At 39.1% G+C, this 23,585-nt stretch overlaps 3 protein-coding genes across 6 annotated transcripts in view; 2 read left to right on the forward strand and 1 right to left on the reverse strand.

The window, feature by feature from the left end:
* Nucleotides 1-4,461, forward strand: part of dgcr8 (DGCR8 microprocessor complex subunit) — a 20,898-nt gene extending 16,437 nt beyond the window's left edge. For both annotated transcript variants that reach the window (XM_080432086.1, XM_080432087.1), the window contains exons 13-14: nucleotides 341-454; nucleotides 2,222-4,461. In XM_080432086.1, the coding sequence (XP_080288212.1) occupies nucleotides 341-454; nucleotides 2,222-2,305 (198 nt within the window). In that variant the 3' untranslated portion in view covers nucleotides 2,306-4,461. The remainder of the gene's footprint in view (nucleotides 1-340; nucleotides 455-2,221) is intronic.
* trmt2a (tRNA methyltransferase 2 homolog A) lies at nucleotides 2,937-17,532 on the reverse strand. 3 transcript variants are annotated; one of them, XM_080432090.1, is made up of 12 exons: nucleotides 16,971-17,532; nucleotides 10,812-11,452; nucleotides 10,104-10,212; nucleotides 9,610-9,791; nucleotides 9,322-9,436; nucleotides 7,250-7,365; nucleotides 6,860-6,971; nucleotides 6,330-6,452; nucleotides 5,991-6,066; nucleotides 5,705-5,821; nucleotides 5,136-5,232; nucleotides 2,937-4,973 (listed from the first exon to the last, which is right to left on the reverse strand). In XM_080432090.1, exons 2-12 carry the CDS (start codon nucleotides 11,444-11,446, stop codon nucleotides 4,793-4,795), a joined length of 1,863 nt encoding a protein of 620 aa, XP_080288216.1. In that variant the 5' UTR covers nucleotides 11,447-11,452; nucleotides 16,971-17,532; the 3' UTR covers nucleotides 2,937-4,792. The 3 variants fall into 3 exon arrangements, with proteins under 3 accessions (XP_080288216.1, XP_080288214.1, XP_080288215.1); XM_080432088.1 differs by lacking the exon at nucleotides 16,971-17,532 and adding an exon at nucleotides 12,017-12,103; XM_080432089.1 differs by lacking the exon at nucleotides 16,971-17,532 and adding an exon at nucleotides 11,822-11,953.
* On the forward strand, nucleotides 15,514-22,617 carry ranbp1 (RAN binding protein 1). The gene is made up of 6 exons (XM_080432094.1): nucleotides 15,514-15,691; nucleotides 17,659-17,798; nucleotides 18,281-18,438; nucleotides 18,579-18,707; nucleotides 19,936-20,004; nucleotides 21,189-22,617. The coding sequence occupies exons 1-6, from the start codon at nucleotides 15,677-15,679 to the stop codon at nucleotides 21,329-21,331; spliced, it is 654 nt and encodes a 217-aa protein (XP_080288220.1). The 5' UTR covers nucleotides 15,514-15,676; the 3' UTR covers nucleotides 21,332-22,617.
* The last annotated feature ends 968 nt before the right edge of the window (nucleotides 22,618-23,585 follow it).

A 23,585-nucleotide genomic window follows, 5' to 3' on the forward strand; every position in this document is an offset into this window, starting at 1 on the left:
ATCATTTGTTTTAATTTCTTATACATCAACGAATCAACATGAAAAATCTATATATATATAATCGACTAAATTGATTAGTCTGGTTAACCACTTAACCCTGCCTTAATGCTTTATACTTTGTTGTACAATGGTGATGTACAAAAATAGTGAAAGTTGCAGATATTTTCATTATTTCATTTATTAATCGTAATCGAGGCAAAAGTTTTAAATAATCGTGATATTGATTTGAAGTCATATGGCCCAGCCCTAGAACTGAGACAGGTTTCATCCAATATTGGCATGAGATGGTAAGCTATGTTCTTATATATTTTTTGGAATATATGATCTATTTTTTTTGCAGGAAAGCAATGACAAGAGTGTGATTGAGCTTCAGCAGTATGCCAAAAAGAACAAGCCAAACCTTCACATCCTCAACAAGCTGCAAGAAGAGATGAAGAAATTAGCCAAGGACAGGGTAAGAAAATCTCCTCTGCTATGCTCAGTTAAATATTCATGTAATTCTGAAATCCTTCCTGTAACCACTGATAAACGTATTATTATTACACATGTAATTTTAGAATTATAATTCATGGGATATTCTGTAGTTCTGTACTGAACAAGTTAGAAGCTTCATTCATAATGTTGGCATTGCATTTTGTACATCAACATTTGAATGCTGACAATGCTGGCTTTTCAACTTTTTGCGTGCCTGTATGAATACTGTTTAAAGTGATACTCGTGTATCGAGTTTAGCACAATATCTGCATTTGTTGGCTGCGAGTGATACTTAATCAGTGCTTTCAATAAGCACTTAATCCATTTTTTGTGTTGTGTCAAATTTAGTTCCTGGTATTTGAGAGGCTTCAATGAACATTGAACCTGTTAAGTGTGATGTTTCATGATTTGATGGCACTGTGCAAACACTTGATTACGATTACAATTTCACGATTTACAATTTAGCTGTTTAACAGATGCTCTCATCCAGAGCAACTTACAATACGCAAAGTATTCATAGAATGCTGAGAGAGCCTTAAGAAACTAGCATACCAGGTAAACCATGAACCTAGCATCTGTCTAAACAATATGCTATCTGCTATCTGTATTCTGTACACAACTGTGCTTGATCACAAGCAGTCATCCTGGGCTGCAGAGTTTTTTTTTTGGTGTCACATCCAGGCCATATTTAATCTCAGGCTGTATCAGGTTAATTTCATGGCAAGAAGTCCCTTAACGAGAAGGCTTGACGTTTCCAACACTGAAGATCATATACAGCGTTTTAATCAGGAAAGGGGTGCCGCAGGGGTAAAATACCTGCACACCACATCGTTTGATCCCTCCAAGGTGCCTCCGGCTTGGCCGGGCGCTCCAATAAACAGAGTTGCCTGTGTTTTCCGGGTGTGAAGCCAACAGAGGAGGGAAATCTCTGTCGCTGAGCTAGCACCTCCTACAAGTTTGTCGGGGGCACCTGTTAAACAGGCAACAGAATTGGTAGGGACAGCGGGTTGGTCCCAGCATGCATGGCCACAGCTCTTCGTGTCAGATGAATAGAAGCTGTCGACTCCATATGTATTGGAGGGGACATACTGTAGTCTAAACCCTACCCAGACCAAACGGTAGGGGTTAGCCGTGACAGGGCCTTTGCACAAGGGAGGAATTGGCATAATTACTAAATTTGGAGAGGAACATTTTTAAGATGGAAAAAAAGTTAGTAATTAAGATGATGCGCTGATCTTATCAGTTTTCAGTCCCTTACATGGTTTAGATTGATAAAACACAAAAAAGCACAACTGTAGACAAAAAATGTATCTACAGTTGCAGATAATTATTAGGCTACTAATATTATAGTCAAGCCATTTAAAATATAACATTATATATTCATTAAAGAATGTTAATTTAATAATAAAGAAACTCATTTAATTAAATTAATCAAGTTTTATTGAAATTGAGGATTAAAGTTTTTGTTTTTGAGTTTTTTTTATAACGACAGACATTCATAGCTTCATTTTAAAACATTCATAGCTTCATTTGAAAACCTAAATGGAAGTTTGAGTGTCAAGAAATTTGTATTATATATTTTCCATAACTTCCTTTACACTTTTGCTCGAATGCAACCTTGACACCTTATTCAGTTGGAAAAACACTATTTTTGTCGAACTGGGTTTTGCAACAACGCATAAATAAAGTGTTGTGACTCATGTTTATTGTGGCTGCGATGTTAATACATTCCTGTTTCTTTTGTCAGGAGGAGACTCGGAAGAAACCCAAGATGACCATCATGGAGTCCGCCCAGCCGGGCAGTGAACCTCTCTGCACTGTTGACGTCTAAAAGTCTAGAAAACACTGACAACCGGCCGACCCGACCCGCGGCACTGACCTACAGCCACTGTCACACACTCGCACCATGCTCACTTCACCCTTCACTTAATTATGCATCACTGAGTTACAATGGCAATACAACAACACATTTGACAAAGCTGGTAGAACTTGGCTTGCTTCCTCCCTTACACTCTGCTGTGTTTTTATTGGTTCACTGTGGTGGGGTGTTACGGGGTAGGGGACAAAAATGCACTAATGGATAGCAGAGCAAACGTCTACCTCTAGATGCATTCTCTGTATACTGCACTTGGGAAAACAACATGGTGTGACTAGTGACGATATACCTGTGTGAACCATGACGTGTGGCATGCTTCGCTACTGCAGAGGTTCTCATCTTCAGACCAGGGGACTTGAGCTACTGCTAATTTTAAATTCTACCACATCATTAGTTGCATTCATCGGTGTCCTAGGTCTAAACTAGTCTCTAATTAAATGGATAGAATGAACTCCAGTAGTAATCTGCCTCCTCATAACTTCAGCTAAGAACCATAGCTCTACTGCATCTAACCACTGGTTACCTATTTTATTTGTTTTTAGTAGTGCTGTTTTTGGAACCTTCACACATGCAGTACTGGCACCTGTTTGTTTTTCTTTTTAATTTCAAGGTTACCAGACAGTACATTTACAGTTTACTTGACCAACTTAATCGGATAACCAATTGTACGTGTTTAGTGGGTATTTTAAGTGGTTGGTGTTGCTGAACATTTTGGGTGGTTTATTACAAATATGCTTTTCTGTTCTCCTCTTTAGAATGGCCAGGTGAAGTCTTGGTTTGCACGTTGAAATATACCATGTGAAGTGATCACTATTCAGAACCACAATTATGCACTCACGTTCTGTCAGATATTTATGTCAACTAATGCTGTTAGTGCAAAACAATAATGCTGTTAGTTTAAGTATGTGGAGTTATTTAAGTTTTTCTTTTCTTTTTCTTACTCATGTATTAATAGGAACTAATACTTTGAATTGCCTTTTTTAACTCTGGCAATACAGAATGAAAACATATCAACAGACTGCTATACAGGCTGGTCTGACAAACTAGCGTCTTGCTCTCTTAGCACTACAGGGAGCTGAAGCACAGGAGCTTTGAATGCTGTAAGAGGTGATATACAAGGTAAACAATTTAACTCGCCTTTTTTCTTTTATGCTTTTACGTGTAGCTAGCGTTTCAATGTTCCTGTAACGTTCATCATAAGCAATGCCGATGACCCCAACCTGACAACTTGCTCAAGTGTCTCACTTTGGAATCCATCTCTGTTTCTGGCCATTTCGGTGTCCTTAAGGGAGTCAAGTCAGGTACATGTTGCCTTAGTTAATCCATTTCATGAAGGGCTCCACAAGTGCATACATTTGGACCTAAAAAGAAAACTTAACGACCCACTGGATGGATATGGGGGGTGGGGGAAACTATCCCGTCTTTACTTGAGAAAGTTTTGAGAAAATGTATTGTTTAACCAATTTAGTATTTTTAATGGTAATAAATATATATATATAAAAAGCCTAAATGTCTTCATTGATACGCAAAGGAGAAATCTGCCTATAGCATGAGCAGATTTTATGAGTTAATGGTTTGGTTTGTGTACATTTTGCCATTGTTGTGACAGTTGATTGTGTGTCCTGGTCCATTCATTTTATAACTTGGGAGTAGGATAATGTTAAACTGAAGTTGGTACGTTTACCTCTGACAAAATGCGATCAATGTCATTGAATCCAAACAATGTGGTACAAACCAAAGCTTAAACACAGACTTATGCATTTTATAGAAAACTCATGTTGCTGCAGAACGCATACAAAAAAGAAATCTATAAATACATGCAATACCTGCTGAAACAAATAGCTGTGCATCATTCATTGTTTGGTCTGTACTTTCTTTTCCTGGAATGTTCATACAGTATGTGGACTGTTTGAAGAATGTGCTATCCCTACCGTTGTGTTCTTGCAAAGTGTGTGAAGAAGAAAAGAAAAAGAATGCTTTTTACACTTGTTGGCATTGTTCCAATGGATTGTTTGCTTGAGATGTTGCTGCCTAGAAAATGAAGTATGTATTGCAACTGAGCTCTATAACTTCAGTGATATTTGTTATGCAAATAAATTGTCCTAATTAAATATGTCTGTGTGATCATACTGGCAATAAGGGGATCGAACTGTTCCAATAAACAAAAAGGTAGTTTTATTCATTCAGGAAGGTATTCTGCAAAAACATGTATTGAATAAACTCAAAATAGGGCTTTAAAGTCAAGCATTGCATCAAAGCATTAGAGGGAAAAAAAACAGTACTTAATGTAATTACAAAAAAATAGTTCTATGCTAAGACTGCCTTGTTATTTTAAGGGTCATGCTGTGGCTTTTCTTTATGAACAATTGGGAATCATACCCACTGAGCTATGCACAGGTAACAGAATGCCTATCTTTGTCAGGGTTTGCATTCTGCTCTACATTATGTTTTGGGAGTTGTCTCTTCCTCTCCGTCTTCCATATCCTTCTCTGAGTTGTAGTCCACCCTCTCAAAAAGCAGAAGCATCTCAACATGTATTGTCTGGGGGAAGAGATCCACAGCCATGGCTCGAACTGGTCGGAACGGGGTTCCTTGCACTCTTTTAGAAGGTGCTCTGCATAGGCTGGAAAGTAAGAAGGGTCAACACCAACACCTTAATGAAATAGAACCATTAGATTTTTAAATGGTGGACAGCAGTCAACCTTTTTGCCGTACGTATGCCTTTTAGTTATATTGCTTTTGTCCACATAATTTGCACAAAACTGATTAAATGGCAGAAACTCACTCAATGAAGTTGACCATGGCTGCCTTGGCATTGCAGGCCACATAAACCAGCCGTTTTAGATGCTCCGCTCTCCTGATGGCACAGACCACCTTTGAATCTTTTCAAACAACAAGAATAGTAAACACATGGATATTTTGGGCCCAAAAGGCAAAATAATTCATTTGAAAAGTGTATTTGTCAACAATTAAAAGGTGAGGTAAGTGATTTTGATAGTACTCATGGCTATAGTGTGTTCAGTAACAGGAGTCTCCATGTCTCTCCAGCTCTTTATTAAACAGAAAATGCATTTTCAGGTCCGGATACCAATTTTATCCAATCAGAATAGAGAACTCAAGACAGATTAAACAAGTGAAATTGGAACTGATGACAAAGAAATGAGTAGACAAAATTGGAACACTATCAAAATGAAACGGATAAATGGGTACCCTCTCCTGTTTGGGTGATATTTTGTCACCTGCCTGAAAATGTATTTTCGGTTTATCAAAGAGCTGGAGAGACCAGGATACTGAACAAACGCTCTATAGCAATGATTACTATCAGAATATGGTGCTTTAACTCAGTCTACTTACGCAGGCCTGCTCTGGGTGGGTCCACAATGGCTGTGACATTGGATGTCACCAGAGACTTAAGAATATTGGGAAACACGTCTTCAGCCTTTCCACAATGAAACTCAATGTTACTCAGACCTAAAAACATTAAGTTGTAATTAAGAGCACAACAGCACCGTTACATTAGTACAACCAAATTAAAGTACAATCTATTCTTCGGTGAAAAGGTGTTCTGCAATATGTAGCTTTTTCAACTGAAATAAAGTCAAATGTTGACATGAATCACTGAGGTAAACAGATGTCCTACCATTGAGCTTGGCATTATATTTGGCATCCTCTATTGCTTCCTGGCACAGCTCTATCCCAATAACCTTCTTCACCCTCTGTGGAGGCAAAAGAAAGTATTCACAACTTGCCAGCAGACAAACTCATCCTAAATCATTTTGGTTAAAGGACAAGTCCAGACTAAAATAAATGTTCCTACTTATATTGATCCCAAATGACTGGCCATGGAGTTTATTTGCACAATTGCCCCTGTCGTCCAGTGCTCATATCACCGGCAACTCAAAATTAGGGTCCCACCATCCCAGTAAGACCCCAGCGCACAACTACTGTTAGGAGAATGCAAGTACTGCAACATGTATACCTTAGCCAGAGAGATGCCAATGGTCCCTGTGCCGCAGCACACATCAAGCAGAGTGCTGTCTTGTTGTAGCTGAGCCCATTCCCCCACTGCAGAGTACAGCACCTCTGCTGCTCCCGTATTCACCTAGAGGGGGCACAAATGCAAACACTAAAAACAAACACTTGGTTGGAAGACCACATGATAAAAATTGCATGTTTAACTGCTGATGCGGAATTTTCAGTTGAAAGTGTCATTTTTGTTCGACAAAGTTAGCCTTAAACAATAGCAGAGACATGGAGCAGATTGGAACCTTAATACTGTACATGCAATGTCATTACAATTTGTTTGAGTGGAGCTGCTCAGTAGCCAACAGTAGAGGACTGTGGTGGTTACCTGATGCAATGGTTGAGAAAACTGCACTACAATGTAATGAATGGATACATTGTAAACAACACTACTGTCATACAACTCTCCACTTTCTGCTGCCCAGTGGTCAGTAGTTGAAGTGGAAGACCATTTGTGTGCCAACAATACACACATGTGCAAATTACCTGGAAAAAAGAATGAGGGGATATTCTGAACTGCAGATCCAGAAGTTCCTCATGAATGTGCGCTTCTCCAGCTACCAACTCAAAGGGTAAGGCCTCTTGGTTAGGGGATTTCCTAGACAAAAATACATACATATTGACCATTATCTATTGTACTGACTCCTAAAACTGTATTGAACCACTTTAAACCTGCCGTTCCTATTTTGGCATGACATAGGTGGGAATGTTTCGTAAATAGCAGATCTACGATCTCACAATGCGATGTGTTGTGAGCTTGTAGATCGGCTATTTTTGCCACACGACACCATCATACGACTAAGCATAAAATACGGCTTAAGTGTTTAACAGCTCTCTCTGACATTTATGGCGAAACCATGCTTTTTCATTCCTCACCTTTGACCCTCTCTTATGAAGTAAAGGGATGTGACGCCACTGTCTTTTCCCTCTCCTTCTGTGAAGTAAATCCTTAAGGAGTTCTTAAGTGCAACAAGTTCCTCCTCTTCAAGTTTCTGTAGAGAGATAGAGCTAAATTAAATGCAGAAAGGCATGGGAATGAAAAAAACCCTATCCTTTTACTATTCAGATTAACTTATGAACTGACACTTAAGGACAGCGCTTTCTCTACTATAGATGCTAACGTGTAGGCCAATGTAGTACTTGAAAGAATAGCCATGTATTCAAAACTAGAAAACAAAATGAATCTTTATCATTACAATTTTTTCCAAGATGCCAAAATCGCAATATCCCAAAATGATACTCTGGATACAGGAACCTACACTGACCTGGTGTGACCTTGAAGCTAAATCATGTCCTACCACCTCATTTCTAGCCTTACTTACATCTAAATTACCTATTCAACCTAAAACATTCTCAGCTAATCCAAGTGTGGTCTCTACTTTAAGAATCTGGTCTCAATTCAGAGTTGCCCTTGGAATGTCTAACCATAGTCCTATTCAGAACCACATTTTTTCCCCGCCCAAGAATGATGTAGCCTTTTCTTTGTGGCAGAGAGTAGGCCTTGTTAAGTTAAGGGATCTTTATATAGACAATATATTTTGTAGCTTCAGCGAACTGTGTGTAAAGTTTAACCTCCCAAATTCTCATCTGTTCCGATATTTCCAGGTTCGAAACTTTGTGAAAAATAATAACTCCTCCTTTCCAAATGCTATCCCCAATTCTTTAATTGACACAGTTTTGGACATCTCCATGACGGGGAAAGGTTTAATTTCAAAGGTTTATACCACAATTTCTACTCATAGTCTCATAGAGTAATTTCTTTGGACAAAATTTAAACAGATTGGGAACATGAACTGGCCAGGGTTATAGATGATGAACTCTGGGAGGAGGCTTTAATGAGAGTGAATGACAGTACATCATGCGCTAGGCTGAACCTAATACAATTTAAAGTGGTGCACTGTATTTATTTTACTAATCTTAAACTTTCTAAAATATACCCAAGTATCACAGATGCCTGTAATAGATGCCATATGTCCCCAGCAAATATGACACACATGTTTTGGTCTTGTCCCCGCCTACAAGGCTACTGGACTGCCATTTTTAAACACCTTGCTGAAGCTTGGAACATAGAGTTGTCACCGGGTGCAGAGATGGCGTTGTTTGGAACTTGTTCAGATCTCCAACATATTGGAAGGGGTATAAAGCAGAATCTTGCCTTTATATCTTTATTCGCAAGAAGAAGGATACTACTGGAGTGGAAATCACCACTGGCCCCTAAAGCATCTGTATGGCTTAAAGACCTCATGATGTACCTAAATTTGGAGAAAATTAAATTTTATCTGAGAGGATCACTTGGTAAATTCGATCAGGTTTGGGGCCCATGATTAAATATATAACTAAATTAAAGACGTTACAGGACAGATAAAGCAAACACCACCATCGACACGTTGACAAGCTCTAGGTTAATACATGCTAAAGGAAGAAAATAACAGAATCCTACTTTCCTTTTTTGTATACACTCCATATGTACCATGGGGAGGGTTAGCGAGGGAAATCATAATACTTATGAATTGATTATTATAATTTTTTTTCTTTTGAGTTATGTAACTGTATGTTACATGTCCGAATGTTGCATGTTGTATGTGGGATTGGGGTGGGGGGTAGATGTAAGGGAACAAAACAAAACAAAAATGTACTTTTGACATCCTATGGCAACTGTATTCTGAGTTTCTGTATTCTGTACTCTGAGTATCTCTGAGAGTATTCCCATGTACTTGTCAAAAGCAATAAATACACATTTAAAAAAAAAGGTTTCCAAGATGCACGAATGTCAACTCTGTATCACTATCAAAGCTTTGACTGTACTGTATATATATGTTATGTCCAAAGAAGTACATTTAAGAACTTTTTAAGGATGAGTGGTCAAACATTGTAATTTCACTTTTAGAATCCCACAAAATGTGTCACTGATTTATTTCGTGGCATATCAAGTCACAGTGTTTCAATACCTGTGGGTTGAAAAACACCATAGCCATGGCATGCTTCTTTCTTGTGGTCCTCACTGTCAACTGCTTCCAGTGCCCTTCATATGTCTCAGCATCATATACCTTGTATTGGGTTGTCCTGTGTGTAAATTGGGGGGGGGGGGTCAATGTGATGTCATTATTTTCCAATTGGTTAAAACCACAGAATGTTGCTGTGCCTCAAAGACAATATCCTGACTGGCACATCTAATCCTGAATACAATCATAACGTGGCACACACAAAGTTGTGGAATAGCATTATTATTCACTTACCTAATGAACTTCTGAAAGGCGCTGACCACTTTCTTGGTCTCATCTGAGACATGGGTGGTATCTGCAGGTCCCACCACAGCACAGGAACCACCTTTATATTTTCCAAGACGGAAGCCGACAGTCTTGTCTTCACCATCAGCACCCACAGAAACGAGGAATTCACACTTGTTCCTATACTCAGTCTGCCATGACACAGTAGGGACACATTTCAAAAGGGTTGTTGATGACATTTAACTGAAATGAGGTATTCATTCACCATTTGGAGAGACAAAAAGGACCCCTACTCTTTTAAAATAATAAATTATTTCAATGATAAACACAATTCATAACAATACATTAAAACAAATTGTGGCTACTTTTAAAATCTTTAACTGACCAAATGTATCTGTATTTATGCTGTTTAATGATGAACTTCTATGAATTTATTTTGACAAAGTTGTGCAGTGTTACAGAACATGAGTGTGTTGACTTGAATAAAGTCCAACATGGAATACCTGACAAGGAGAAGGTCGAATGGCTTCCAGGGGACAACACTTATTCTTATACTTCCCCTTCTGTGAAAACAGCCATGGCAGCATTGCTTTGTTTGTGCTGCCTATTTCTCTGAAAGACAAAGATTTTTGGAAATCAATGTGCATTCTGTATGCGACGCATCTTATCTCAACTTAGCCCGTAGCACTTGACCAAGCCTTGATGACCATGCAGTCGTATGCAAAGTTTAAAATGTAATTTAGATATTAGTTATTTCAGACAGATGCTATGTTCATTCAGTTACCTGGTTAGAACAGATTTCTATTATTTATATATTGTTTTAGACTGATGCCAGGTTCTTGGTTGACCTATGATCCTAGATTACTGAGGCACACCATCTCTGCTTTTGATTGCTCTCTGAGTTTACCTTGCTTACCGTTAGTCGCTTTGGATAAAGAGTGTCTGCTAAATGCCTAAATTGTAACTAACTCGGAAGTGTACTGAACCATACTGATTGATAATGGACAGGTAAAGCTTTTTTTTTAGACTTTCAGATTAATTGCCTGTAGTATAGGCATGCTAGTATGGGGCCCATATTTCATATATTTCGTACTAGCTTTCTTTTAAGAATTCAATGAAATTCACTTAATTAGTGCATTGTGTTAACTCAATAAAAAAAAATCAAAGTCAAAAATTAGAACCCCAGGCGATTAGCATCATCAAAGCCTTACTTGGCCAGCGTCTGCAGGACTGCCTCCACCTCCTGCTCCTTCTTTCTCAGCTGTTCCTCATAGGGGACCTTCCACAGCGGTGTCACCACATTGGCAATCTGTACACTGAAGGGCTCCTCTTCTTCATCCGCCTCCTGACGCTTGGATGGGGGTCGCCCATCTCCTCTTCCTCCTGCACTCTCCCCCTCATCTTGCTTCCTCTTCCTGACGATGGGGTCTACTTTGGGCTTGGCGAGCCTCACAGTGAGCGTATTGCCTTTCCACTGCATGCCATGCACCATCTTCATAGCCTTGTCACGCTCTTCCTCATTCATGAAGGTGACAAAGGCAAAAGACTGCCTGCCGAGCAGTTTGATCTTGTGCGGGTTGAGGCCATTCCTAGCCAGGAACTTCTTCAGGTCATTGAAGCCGACATACTTAGGGATGTTCTTGATCTCCACTTTGTAGATCTCTGAAGTGAAGAGGTCCTCTTGGATGTAGCGGTATTTGCTAGGGTCTAACACCTCATCGCCCTCTCCTTCTGCTTCTGTTTTCACATTGTCTGTCATGTCCTCTGTATCACCAGCAGCAGTCCCTTCCACTGAGGGGGGTGTGATAGCCACTGGGTCCGGGGTTTCAACTTTACCATCTGCCATGATACTCTGAGGGGAAAAGACCATTCGCCATCAGAAGGTACCAACACTCTGGCAAGGAATGCATACACATATTGTACTTTTACTCCACCACAATGATATGAAAACTTTAGTTAGTAGTTACTTTGTAGATTTTGATGCGAGGCATTGTGAGCTTGTAGATCTGCTATTTCAAACGATTTTTTTTTTACATATTTGAACTTGAACTTGAACGTGAAATGGGACATTCTGCACAATGAGAATGAGTATTTTTACTTTTGGTACCTTATAGAACATTTTCATGCAAATACTTTTGTACTTTTACTCAAGTAAATTCAGAATACAGAACTCTCACTTGTAGTAACACAGTATGTTTACATTGCATTGGAGTATTGATACTTTTTCCACCACTGACCAGAGCCCCAATGTGTGGCGAATCCGTCAAAAATAGAGTGAATGGTTGGTACCTCAGTCAATGACACTGACAGTATGATTAACACTAGTAGACAACATTTTCAATTCGTGTAAACAACTGTACTGCGAACGCAGTGACTGCATCTAAAAAAAAAATAGTCAGTGAGTCAGTGTACCTACCTTCTTCTCGCTTTCAGTTACAAGCAAGGAAGCCTGGTTACAGGGCGCTGCCATATTGGTTTAGCCACGTGCAATGCAATGGTGAACTTTCAACTGCGACTAAAGCTGGCTCCAGACCAATCCAAATCGGCCCGACTTTGGGCCGATTTGGCTTCGGGAAGCGTCGGCCAGTCGGTTAGGGGTCCGTCGGCCAGTCGGTTAGGGGTCCGTCGGGACCTTTTCGGCCGACCCAGAGCCGACCGAACATGTTCAGCTTTTTAGCCGACTGGCAGAGCAGTGGCAGTGACAACAAAGGGCTGTCGGTGTTGCCAGATTATGTGAGAGAAACAAGCGACCATGTCTATGAAAACCTACATTCACTGTTTCTCGTTGTTGCTCCCAGAGAGAGAGAGAGAGATTGATTGATTTGACCTAGTTTTGCGCAGTTTTGGTGCGCAACACAACCCTCGTTTAAGTGAATTGCTTTCACCTGCTGCTGCTGTGTGGAGCGCAGTGGTGGAAAAAGTACTCAAATGTTTTACTTAAGTAAAAGTATCAATACTGCAATGTAGAAGTACTCCGTTACAAGTAAAAGTCCCGAATTAAAAATGTACTTGAGTGAAAGTACAAAAGTATTGGTATCAAAATGTACTTAAAGTACCAAAAGTAAAAGTACTCAAATGTTTGAAAATAGCAGATCTACAAGCTCACAACGCGTCGCTTCGCGACGCGTTGTGAGCTTGTAGATCGGCTATTTTCAAATAGCCTAGGTATAAAATAGAGCTAAAGTGGTTACTGTATGTTTTATAATGTAATAATTTATATCTGCAAAGTAACTAATAACTAAAGTTTTCAAATAATTGTAGTGGAGTAAAAGTAGAATATTTTCCTCAGAGATGTATGGAGTAGAAGTAAAAGTACTGAAAATTAGAAATACTCCAGTAAAGTAAAAAATCCTCAAAAGTGTACTTAAGTACAGTACTTGAGTAAATGTACTTAGTTACTTTACACCACTGGCGGAGTGTGCGCTACAGGGCATATCTCCAAGCCAGGGTGACCTACCCAGGCTCATGAAATTCATATGCAGGCATAGTAGCCAATTAGAATGAAATCCGCAAAAACGGACTCATATACTGATACAGAACCATATATTGGCTATTATATTATGGCTGTCGGGTGGAAATCTTGTATGTTCCTTTTTTATTATTATTTAAAAACAATTTAAAATCGTGAAAATAGCCAATCTACAAGCTGTAATTATTAATAATTAAGAAATACTATATTTTAAAGAGTGAAAAATCAACTAAAGTCATTATTAGTGCAAGTTCATTCACATTTCATTTGAATGAAAATAACTTGTGGGTAAAATACATTCTGTGAATCTAATGTGATTAATGTGACCCCTACTTCAGTCAGTGAAGTCCAGGGCTGAATGTGACATATTGAGACCTATATAACTAAATATTGGTCATTTGCCAACACATTATTTTGTGAAATAAATGGGTTATATTTCACAGATAGTTATACTATTCTTATAATATATTAAAATACAATGATCCTTAACCTTCAAGTTAAATGCATTATTTCCGTGGACTTAAAAATCATTTTTGGACTTAAAAATCATTATTATTTTTTTGGATGGCCTTCCTGCCCTGGCAGGAAGACCGGGCAGGGCCTTTGTGCCCTCCAAAAAATTACAACACCAAAGGCCAAGTGGCCTTGCCCCTAAAATGACGAAATTCCAGGCTTGAATGCAATAGATGTACTCTGAGTCTGTTACAAGTAAAAGTCCAGAATTCAACATTTACTTGAGTAAAAGTACTAAAGTATTGGTATAAAAATGTACTTAAAGTACCAAAAGTAAAAGTACAAAAATGTTTGAAAATAGCAGATCTACAAGCTCAGAACGCGTGCATCGCAACACGTTGTGAGCTTGTAGATCTGCTATTTTCAAATAGCTTATAGGTATAAAATAGGGCTAAAGTGGTTAATGTATGTTTCATAATGATTTATATCTGCAAAGTAACTAGTAACTAAACATTTCAAATAATTGTTGTGGAGTACAAGTATAGACAATTGGAAATACTCCAGTAAAGTAAAAGTACCTCAAAATTGTACTTAAGTACAGTACTTGAGTAAATGTACTAGTTACTTACACCACTGCACGTCAGTGAAGAAAAAACGCTGGGAACATCCCTAAGTGGCTTTGCAGGGAAACAAGCCCAAAGTCGCTTATAATAAGCAGACCTGGCAACGCTGGCACGCTAAAAGTCAAATTAGCACATGAATGGCCAGTCGGCTGACAGACTTAAATGGTAACTTTTGCCAACCGAATACCAGTCTGTTGCAGTCTGGAGTAGTCTGCAATAGTCTGGACGAGTCTGTTTGGTGCGGAGTTGCCTTAACGGTACCAGTGTTGCCAGGTTTTGCGAGAGAAACAAGTAACCAGATCTATTAAAACATGCCTAAAAGAAGCCACATGAGCGTCGGATATTTGGAAATAGACAATCTCCAAGCTCACAACGCGTGGTGATGCGACATGTTGTGAGCTTGCAGATCTAAAAAAGTGCAACATTTTTTATATTTTTTTGGAAACATTTTAACAACACAAATCTGCTAGGGGTCACAAAATACTTTTAGATGGGGGGGGTCCATGGACAAATATATATTTATTTGGGGGTCCTTAAGTTGGCATGAAAATGTTTGAGAACCACTGGGTTTTTACGACATTAGGAAACAAGCCCAAATAAGCAACTACACTTTAGAAACAGGCCCCAAAAAACTGCAACCCGCGCAACTACCAATATTTATTTTCAAGCTGAAGCACAGACACAGACACAGACAAACAAGCCCAAAGTTGCTTATAATGACCGGATATGGCAACACTGGCTTTCAATACAAAATACAAATATCCGGCAAAAAGATCTCTTTGTATCCGGTGTAGAGACCACTTCCTGTATCCGGTGATTTCCACAGTGGATGTTTGTTTACGAAATTTACAATAACTCTCAAATGCAACATGGTCGAGTACTAATAAGCCACTTTCTTTTTCTGTGAAGTTGCTTGTAATTATTTACAGGGCTTTATTTTGGGCTTGTTTCTAAAGTGTAGTTGCTTATTTGGGCTTAGTTGCTTCCTAATGTTGTTTAAAAAACAGTGGTTCTCAAATATTTTCATGTCAAGGTCCCTCAAATGATTTAATTTTTTAGTATTTGTCTGCAGACCAGACCCCCAAATGAAAATGTTATAGCATATTTTATATTTTATACCCATGCAAGATTTGTGTTGTTGAAATGTTTTTGTTTTTTATCCAAATTTTTCACATTTTCTAGTAGATTGTTTTGAAAATAGCAGATCTACAAGCTCCGTGACGCGTTATGAGCTTGTAGATCGTCTATTTTCAAATAGCCGATGCAAAATTGCTGTTGTGGCCTAAAAGTTGCTTCTTTTGGGCTTGTTTTCAGAGATCTGGTTGGTTTGTTGCTTGTTTCTCTCGCAATACCTGGCAACACTGCGGACGGACACGGTGTGTGTGTGGAGGAATATCGACGCGCGCGAAAGCTCGAGCAGCAGCAGCAGGAAGGAAGAGAGAGCGAGAGAGAGAACAGACAGAGCTCTACATCTGAGTTTGGTTTCAGTCTGTCAAACTAAATTCCATAATCTACAAACATCTACGTTACGATGGCGGATCCCAAGGTGAGGCCGTGCTCTCGGCGTAGTGTTGTGTCTCGTGCATGGCCCGAAACCAACATTTTCTGCCAAACGGTGCATTTTAATTGACATTCATTAAAGTTTGTAAAAGAAAGCGACGGAACAAAAAAAACGAATGCCGGCAATGATGATGCTGTGTTTGCGACGTCGTTATAAACAACAAAATAAGAAATACCGCGCTGACACGTTCTCCCCTTAAAGCAAAATTATGTGCTTGATTATAAGGCAGAAAACTATTGTTTTCACCGAGTCCTAAAAGTGACCACTTGAATACTTTACCGCCTTTCTTTAGACTTAGCGAAGCTCACAAGTAAGAGTGACCAGCTAAGCTAGCATGCTAACGCTAGCTACATAGCATTGGGCTAAATTCCTGGCAAATGTATTCTTCGCCGCGCCACAAAAACGACGTATTTTCAACAGGAGAAATGTAACGTTGACGCAGGTCACGGTGACACCATTTCAGTTCTAAATAACGATATTTGTCCGAACCACGCTTGTCGTAATGGGTTTTCGATTTTCTCCATGACTGACTCAGTATAAATGAAGCCCCAACTCGGGCACACAACATCTGACCATGACAACGCTGTCAGTACAGCTAATGCATAGCTCCAGTCCTTCATTCCTGTGATTGCGTTATGATCAAGTTAATCAAATCCGTTAAACTGATGATAATCTACACGGGTCCTTGTCATTTGCTTCCTGGCTAAACAAGAGCTAACTAGCCATTTAGCAGTGTTGACAGGATCAGTCGCATATGATTGTTTGGCTTGTTTGCACTAAATATCCTATGTGTCGCTGTAATCAATCAATCATATTCGGCTGCTGATGAAGCGCACATCGGAGAAAGCTGATAACTTAACCAAGTTATCATCCAAGTTACTTTTATTCTGATGAGTTGTTTGCTAACATTAGCTGTTAAAGGCCCCGAACTGAAGTTAATATTGACACAAAGACTTGATACCAGGTGTATCATTCGTACACATGTACAAGACCCCCTTTTTAAGCAAAGCACAAATTAAATGTCAGTCTGTTTGCTAAATAAATGTATTCTAAATTCAAATAACGTGATCAAGTTAAGAGTAGCCACGTTGTTGCTACAAGTGCTATTTCTTTGATGCGGCAAGCTAACTAGCTGAACCAAGCTAAAGAGTAATGTGACAGTGTTAGCCAAAAGTTATGTATTGTGGTGCTAGCAGGACCACTTTGTGAGTTCTGTCCTTTCTTCTGCAAAATGTAAACACATACATCCACAATGGCTGCTTACTTTACCCGATGTATACTGATCCTCAACATGTTACATGCCAGTTGTCACCATAGCGTGATTGTCACCATAATCATGCTGTAAATTTATACAGCCATACATTTTGCTCCCAGTTTAGCTGTTCATGTTTTCTCTCAGTGGTTTCTGTAAACACTCCTTTAGACATGGCACTGAAGAAGTATCAAACATATGCTCTGGTCAAAATCTTTTGTATTTTTTCACTTTGCACCTTACTTTTGACACTATGTATATACAACTGCAGTGGAATTGAGTTTTGTCCTAGCCTTGGAACATTACATTTTTTTGTTAATTCTTGTACATGATTTGTCCTAACTTTCTGGAAATAAAAATAGTGTGAGTATTTAATTCCACCTTGCATCAAAGATGCTTGGCTCAGCACCAGCAACTGCCAGTTACAAAGGCTACTGCCAATTCCCCCCACAAAAGCTGTACTTCCCAACAGTGATCTTTTAAATCCCTCCATTGATACTTACTTTCTGTTGGTAGACAGCAGAGCCCAATAGTTACTGTAACCCTAAAGCAATGATGTGAGCAATTTTGATAAAATCATGCCTGTATATACAGTATTACTAGCATGAATGTTTATTTACAGAGATAATAATAATTAGCGTATGATGATTTGTGTACAGTTGTATGTAACTGTGTAACTGTTCCATTCTGTCTTTTTAAGGACACTCAAGATGACCAGCCAGAAACGGCCACAGACAATGCTGAAGATGTGAATCATGACCCCCAATTTGAGCCCATCGTGTCTCTTCCAGAGCAGGAAGTGAAAACGCTAGAGGAAGACGAGGAAGAGCTTTTCAAAATGTAAGATGCTCCCATAACTGTATAATAATGATCATGTATGTACTTTCAATGTCACAGACAACATGTAGGTGGAGGATTTTGGAGAAAGTGTGACAGTATTGACTATTGATAAATCAAAACTACATTTTGTTTTCAATTAATTGCAAAACTATGAAAAAGGCAGAGATGGTTCAAGACTGGTATACACACGGCCACTTCCTTGATTGTACTAGCAGTAAACCCACTCCAGTGTTACAAATAATGTCTTGAAAATGATATCTCTTAGTTGAGTAATTTTTCCAAACCATCATGCATCATGCAATTTATATAGCAGTGCCCAAATTCTCTAATCCAGACACGAAATATTTGTAAGAATCCCCTTTAATTTGGATACCTATTTTTGCTTTATGTAATGTCTCTCTCCTCCCAACATTACTACATAGAGAGACTGTTCTCATTTTACAACCAGTGACACCCTGTGTACAAAAAAAATCTCTCTGTAGGCGGGCCAAGCTCTACCGCTTTGCTTCTGAGAATGACCCTGCAGAGTGGAAGGAGCGTGGTACTGGTGATGTGAAGTTGCTGAAACACAAAGAGAAGGGCACCATCCGCCTACTGATGAGGAGAGACCGTACTCTGAAGATCTGTGCCAATCACCACGGTGAGTCAGCTTATTATTGTTGTCAAATCATTATCACTACAACATTCCTACTACCATATTTAAGGTCCAAAAACCAAGCATGGTAACACTAACCAACGTACTGAAATTCGTAACCCTTTTCCCTTCCTTCTGGATTTCAGTCTTGCCTATGATGGAGTTGAAGCCCAACGCCGGCAGTGATAGGGCCTGGGTATGGAACACACTGGCAGACTTCGCTGATGAAAGTCCCAAACCAGAAATGCTGGCAATACGTTTCCTCAATGCAGAAAGTGAGCATTCTCTTGCCTCAATGTACTTAAAATTCGAACACAATTTATTTAATTGGTCCATAATTGAAGCAAGCATTCTTACTTCAAGCAACTTGGGGAAGCTGTTTATTGGAAGGCTAATAGTTTTTACAACCAGAAAAATGTCAGCTGAAGTTGACCATAGTCAATTTTGTTTCCACGTTTTGTTATTCTGTCTTTGTAAGTACATTTTACCATAAAATTACCTGTATGGATTAAAGTTCTCAGTCGTCACAACTGATTTCAGTCATTTGGATTCCATAGAGTCCAGAATGTTTTTGGCTTTCTCTAAAGGATACTTGGTTGTGCACCAGTTAAGTTAATTCACTTAGCGTAATATGTCCTTTCCATCACATCACAGCAGCACAATTTGTGCTGAAATTGGTTTGAATGCAATTCATCACATTCATCATATATTCAACGTGTAGCATTGAAGAAACTCTTCCAGAGCCTTCCAGAGGTTTCCTAATTAGATTGTGGCTGTAATGCATTGAAGGTAGAGTTGGTAGCAATAAAGCATGTATAATCACAAATAAAGATGACATTATGCAATTTGACTTTACACAACGGGATACCAGTGCTCTTATCAGGGTCCCCACGGTCATGAAATTCCTGGAAATATTTTGAAATTGAAAAATAAATAATCCAGTACTGGAAAAGTTTGGGAATTGATCAAAGGTCCTGGAATTTATCAAGGGTCCTGGAAAAATATTGCATTGTTTTTGGCTATTGATTTTGTTAATACAAAACATTTTCATAAACATGTATAACATTACACGAAATATGTAACATAAGTAGTTTTTCGCCGAACGGGCTGTGTGATGGCATATATTATTTAAATAAAATAAGTCATACGGATGCCATAATGAGTCTTCCAGTGAGCTATGCCCTAATTTTGCACGAAATTTTGAATGAAATTGTACTATTCTATATTCTATGCTTTATTTTTGCTACACTGCCTATCTTTGGGCATTCTACATAGGAGTAAGAGACACATTATTGCGCTGAATGATTGTTATATAGGCCTGGAAATTGGGCTAAATATTCTGGAAAAGTTTTGGAAAAGTTTTGGAAATTCATTGCTAAAAATGTGTGGGGACCCTGTCTTATGTAGACTGATATGTGTTAGATGTGTCTTTCATTTGAAACCCTTTTTTGTTTTTGTTTGTAAAATCATGTAACTCATCATAAACATGTGATCACTTTTCAGACGCTCAGAAATTCAAGGTGAAGTTTGATGAGTGCAAAGAGGAAGTCAGAAAATCAGAAAAGGAAACGGGTACGTGCATTACTCCTGAGCCATAGAGACATGACAGTGATTCTGTAGCCTCGGAAACCCAGGCTTTTTTTTTTGTTACAAAAGAAAAAAAGCCTGGGGGAGCGATGCACGAACGATGGTCTTGGACCTTGTTATCTCCTAACCAATCAGAGTGCAGAGGGGCGTCGCTCTAAATTTGGTGACGTCAGCGTGCTCGGTGCACAGGCCGAGGGGGGGAGGGGAGGGGAGGCGGGGACATAGATTGGTGAAGCAATAGGAAGCCACGCACAAATCCAGGCGGCTGTGTTTGGGTCCGCCCTTCAAGACCATGGATTGAGCTCGTAGCCTCAGGCTAGTGATTCTGTGATACTAGCACAATTTTGAACTCCACATAATTAATGGTAAAAAGCCATATGCTCCACCAGGGTTTCCGCTAGGTATTTGTTTGGGCTGGCCAACGTGACTGAGGCCATAATGTAATACATCACGTGGGTGTTTGCAGATATGAGCGTCTGCGCCACCCTGATTAGGGCTGTGCCCAACACAGAATTTAATTGGTCGGATCAGATTTGGGATTTTTATGCGAATATTTGACTATTCATTTTAAAAGGTCTATAAGACTGTCTGACAAAATACAGTACATGTATAAGTGTTTCAGTGCTGATTCAGACCACTGTAACCCATTTAGACTTGTGGACAATTAAAAAAATGCCTTCTAAATCTATATACTGTATATAGCAACAACTACACACAGAGGTGTTCCTGGCTTGAAAGGTACTAGTATAGTAGGTGTTCCAGGTCTAAAAGTAGAACAGAATGATTGAACATTTTGTTGGCATTTAAGATCAATAAATCTGTTAATATGATGGCAGACGGCTTATGTAGTTGAAAAATATATACCAGCTAACAGAAACCTTGTGCTCCACAAGAACTCATCCCAAGATAATGAGTTGGGGAATCCCACTCCTGATCGTTGCGTGTCGCTCCCCATCTCTAACTCTGCGTTTCCTGTCCTATCTTCACTGTAATGCTATCAATATAAGGTAGAAAAGCCCCAAAAGATCATGAGTTATGTTATCTGGGAAGTTCGTGCAGTCTGTTTTAGAATTCGCGATTTTATTCCTCTTGGATAAATATTTGAGATTGTTGCCTTTACTGAAATGTGGAATTTGATGTGATTTTCCATTGTCGTTTTCCATTGTCAGGAGGTGACACGGACAGCGCAAACAAAGTGGCAGAGAAGCTTGAGGAGCTCTCCGTAAAGGAGGACAAGGCATCAGATGAAAAAAAGGAAGAGAAAAAGGAGGTGAAGGAAGAGAAAAAGGAGGTGAAGGTTGAGAAGAACTGAGAGAACTTGCTTGGCTGATCTGCAATTTTTATTTTATGTTATTTTCCTCTTTTTCTACAGCAGACTTTAAAAGAACTGAATTTGGACACTACACTCTTTTTTTGGTTCCTTCTTTTTTTCTTTACGTTCCATTTTGCCTCGATCACAAGTCCTTGGTTCCGCTTGGAAATAAAGTAGTATTCAATTTCTGGGAAAAAAAAGATCCATTCCTACCCCCTCATCCCCCGCCCCACACACACGTCGTACACACACACGCACCCACCATGGAGCGCAGAGATTTCATTCTGCTCACCTGTTATTCAATGTTATTGTATTTTCTTGACAAACTGTGAAATGAGGCTTGTGATATTGATAATTCCCACATTGGGGTAACACTTTTTCCTTTTTGTTTTTGTTTTTTACGAAGCATGGTTAGCTTCTAGGAAGGATGAGGATAATTGAGTCAGGAGCAGGTGCATTAGGGAGGGCTGAATCCTACAGTGCATCGCAATGAGATTTCCCTTCCCTTTGTCCAAGTCTCCATTTTTAGATACAGCTGAGTGTAAGGTTAAACCTATACAGTGGATGCCTTGTAGGAATCTCCTTTTTTTCTAGGTTCAACATTGGTGATCATTGCTCTGATGGGATTTGGAGGAGAAAGCCACTTCAGACAGTTGGTGACATCTGGCTGTTAGGTGATCATCAGATTCACTTATAGGTCATATTTTTCAAGTGCTTTTCTTTCTCTGATATCTCAATCATCACACCAAATCCAAAGTCAACGGTTCGTCAGATTTGGGTGTAGGTAAAATTCTGGCTGGACTCCCAGCTCTGGTTGGTCCAGTTTGTATATTCTTTTTTTAGTAGGTCATAACATTCCCTCAGATATAAAGCATGTAGATTGTGTATAATGGAAGAGTATGACAATGCCGTATCAGGTCTGTGTGCTAAATACCCATAACTGGTCTCTGACCCCTCCCTTGCCTCGAGAGTGCATCGAAGTGCCAGTGCGTCTGTTAAATGCTTTTACAGGTGACTGTTAAAATGCAGGAAATGTGTCAGTAATTGGGGAATCAGTGTAAATCATCATTTTGAAAGCAGAGTTCTTTTGGTATATGTTTTGAGAGGTCTAGAAATGCTGATCACAAGAGCCCTGTTTTTATTATATCTTCTAAGTAAATCCCCAATTTACTGAGTCAAACCTATTTTAGCAGGTAGCGGTGTATGAATAAAATGTGTTTTTTTTTTGCACTCAAAATGGTATGACAAATTTCCTCCACTTACAATAAAAGCTCAAAGACCATGTTGACATTTGTTTATTATTGCAATAATACCGTGAATACCTGATGACAAATGTTTTATACAACATTTACAGTATACAACAGTGATCAACAAAGATCTTTTTAACAACTGCATTTAACAATACACACTTTGTAATTATCTGACCTTGTATGGCGCATGATGTGAAGTGATGTCCATCTAAAATAAACATCCCAGGAAATTGCCTCTTGAGAGATAATGATGGCCAAACAGAGTTTCTGTTTGGACACCTTTGTCCAATCTATCTCTAGTTGCCGTTTATATTCATGTTTGGCAAAATCGCTGTATATCACGTATCACTGTATTGATTGTTATGTCACATGTTGACATTTGACGAGCACATCTTAATCAATGAAAGAGATCCGTTACAAGATGATATGTGCCAGGAGAGGAGGCTGATTCCAGTCAACTCCAAACCACCATGTAGAGAATGTCTTTCTCCATGCACTGTGCCAATATGCAGACTCGCCCATCTACACCAGATCCCATACAGAGTGGATGGACAGTTAGCAATTCACTGGATGCACACATTCCCTGCACCTGAAGAAGTCCTTGAGTTGTTGGCTTGTAAATGTGCACGACTATGCAAGCTTCCTGACCGCTGTTATAATCAAATAAAACTATCTGTATAGCACTTTTTTAAACAATGTTACAAAGTGCTTGAACAATCAAAAACAGTAACGCAATAACAATAAATTAAGTTTACAATAGAATAACGAACAAGTGTCATTCAAGGTGATAAAAAGGCCATTCTGTAGAATGGCCTTTTTAGAATGAGTTTTTAAGAGGGATTTAAAACTGGTTAATGATAGGGGGCCTATTTCACGACAGCAGAATTAGGGGTTAAGCCTGGATTTAACACCTATCCTGGCTTAATTTAGCCAGGATTAGCGATGAATCGGTTTCATGAAAGCTGAATTATCTTGCCAGATTAGTTTAGCCAGAGCACACTGGA

The sequence above is a fragment of the Gymnoscopelus braueri genome, assembly GCF_963280865.1.
Source record: "Gymnoscopelus braueri genome assembly, chromosome: 7".
In the NCBI taxonomy this organism is placed as follows: Eukaryota; Metazoa; Chordata; class Actinopteri; order Myctophiformes; family Myctophidae; genus Gymnoscopelus; species Gymnoscopelus braueri.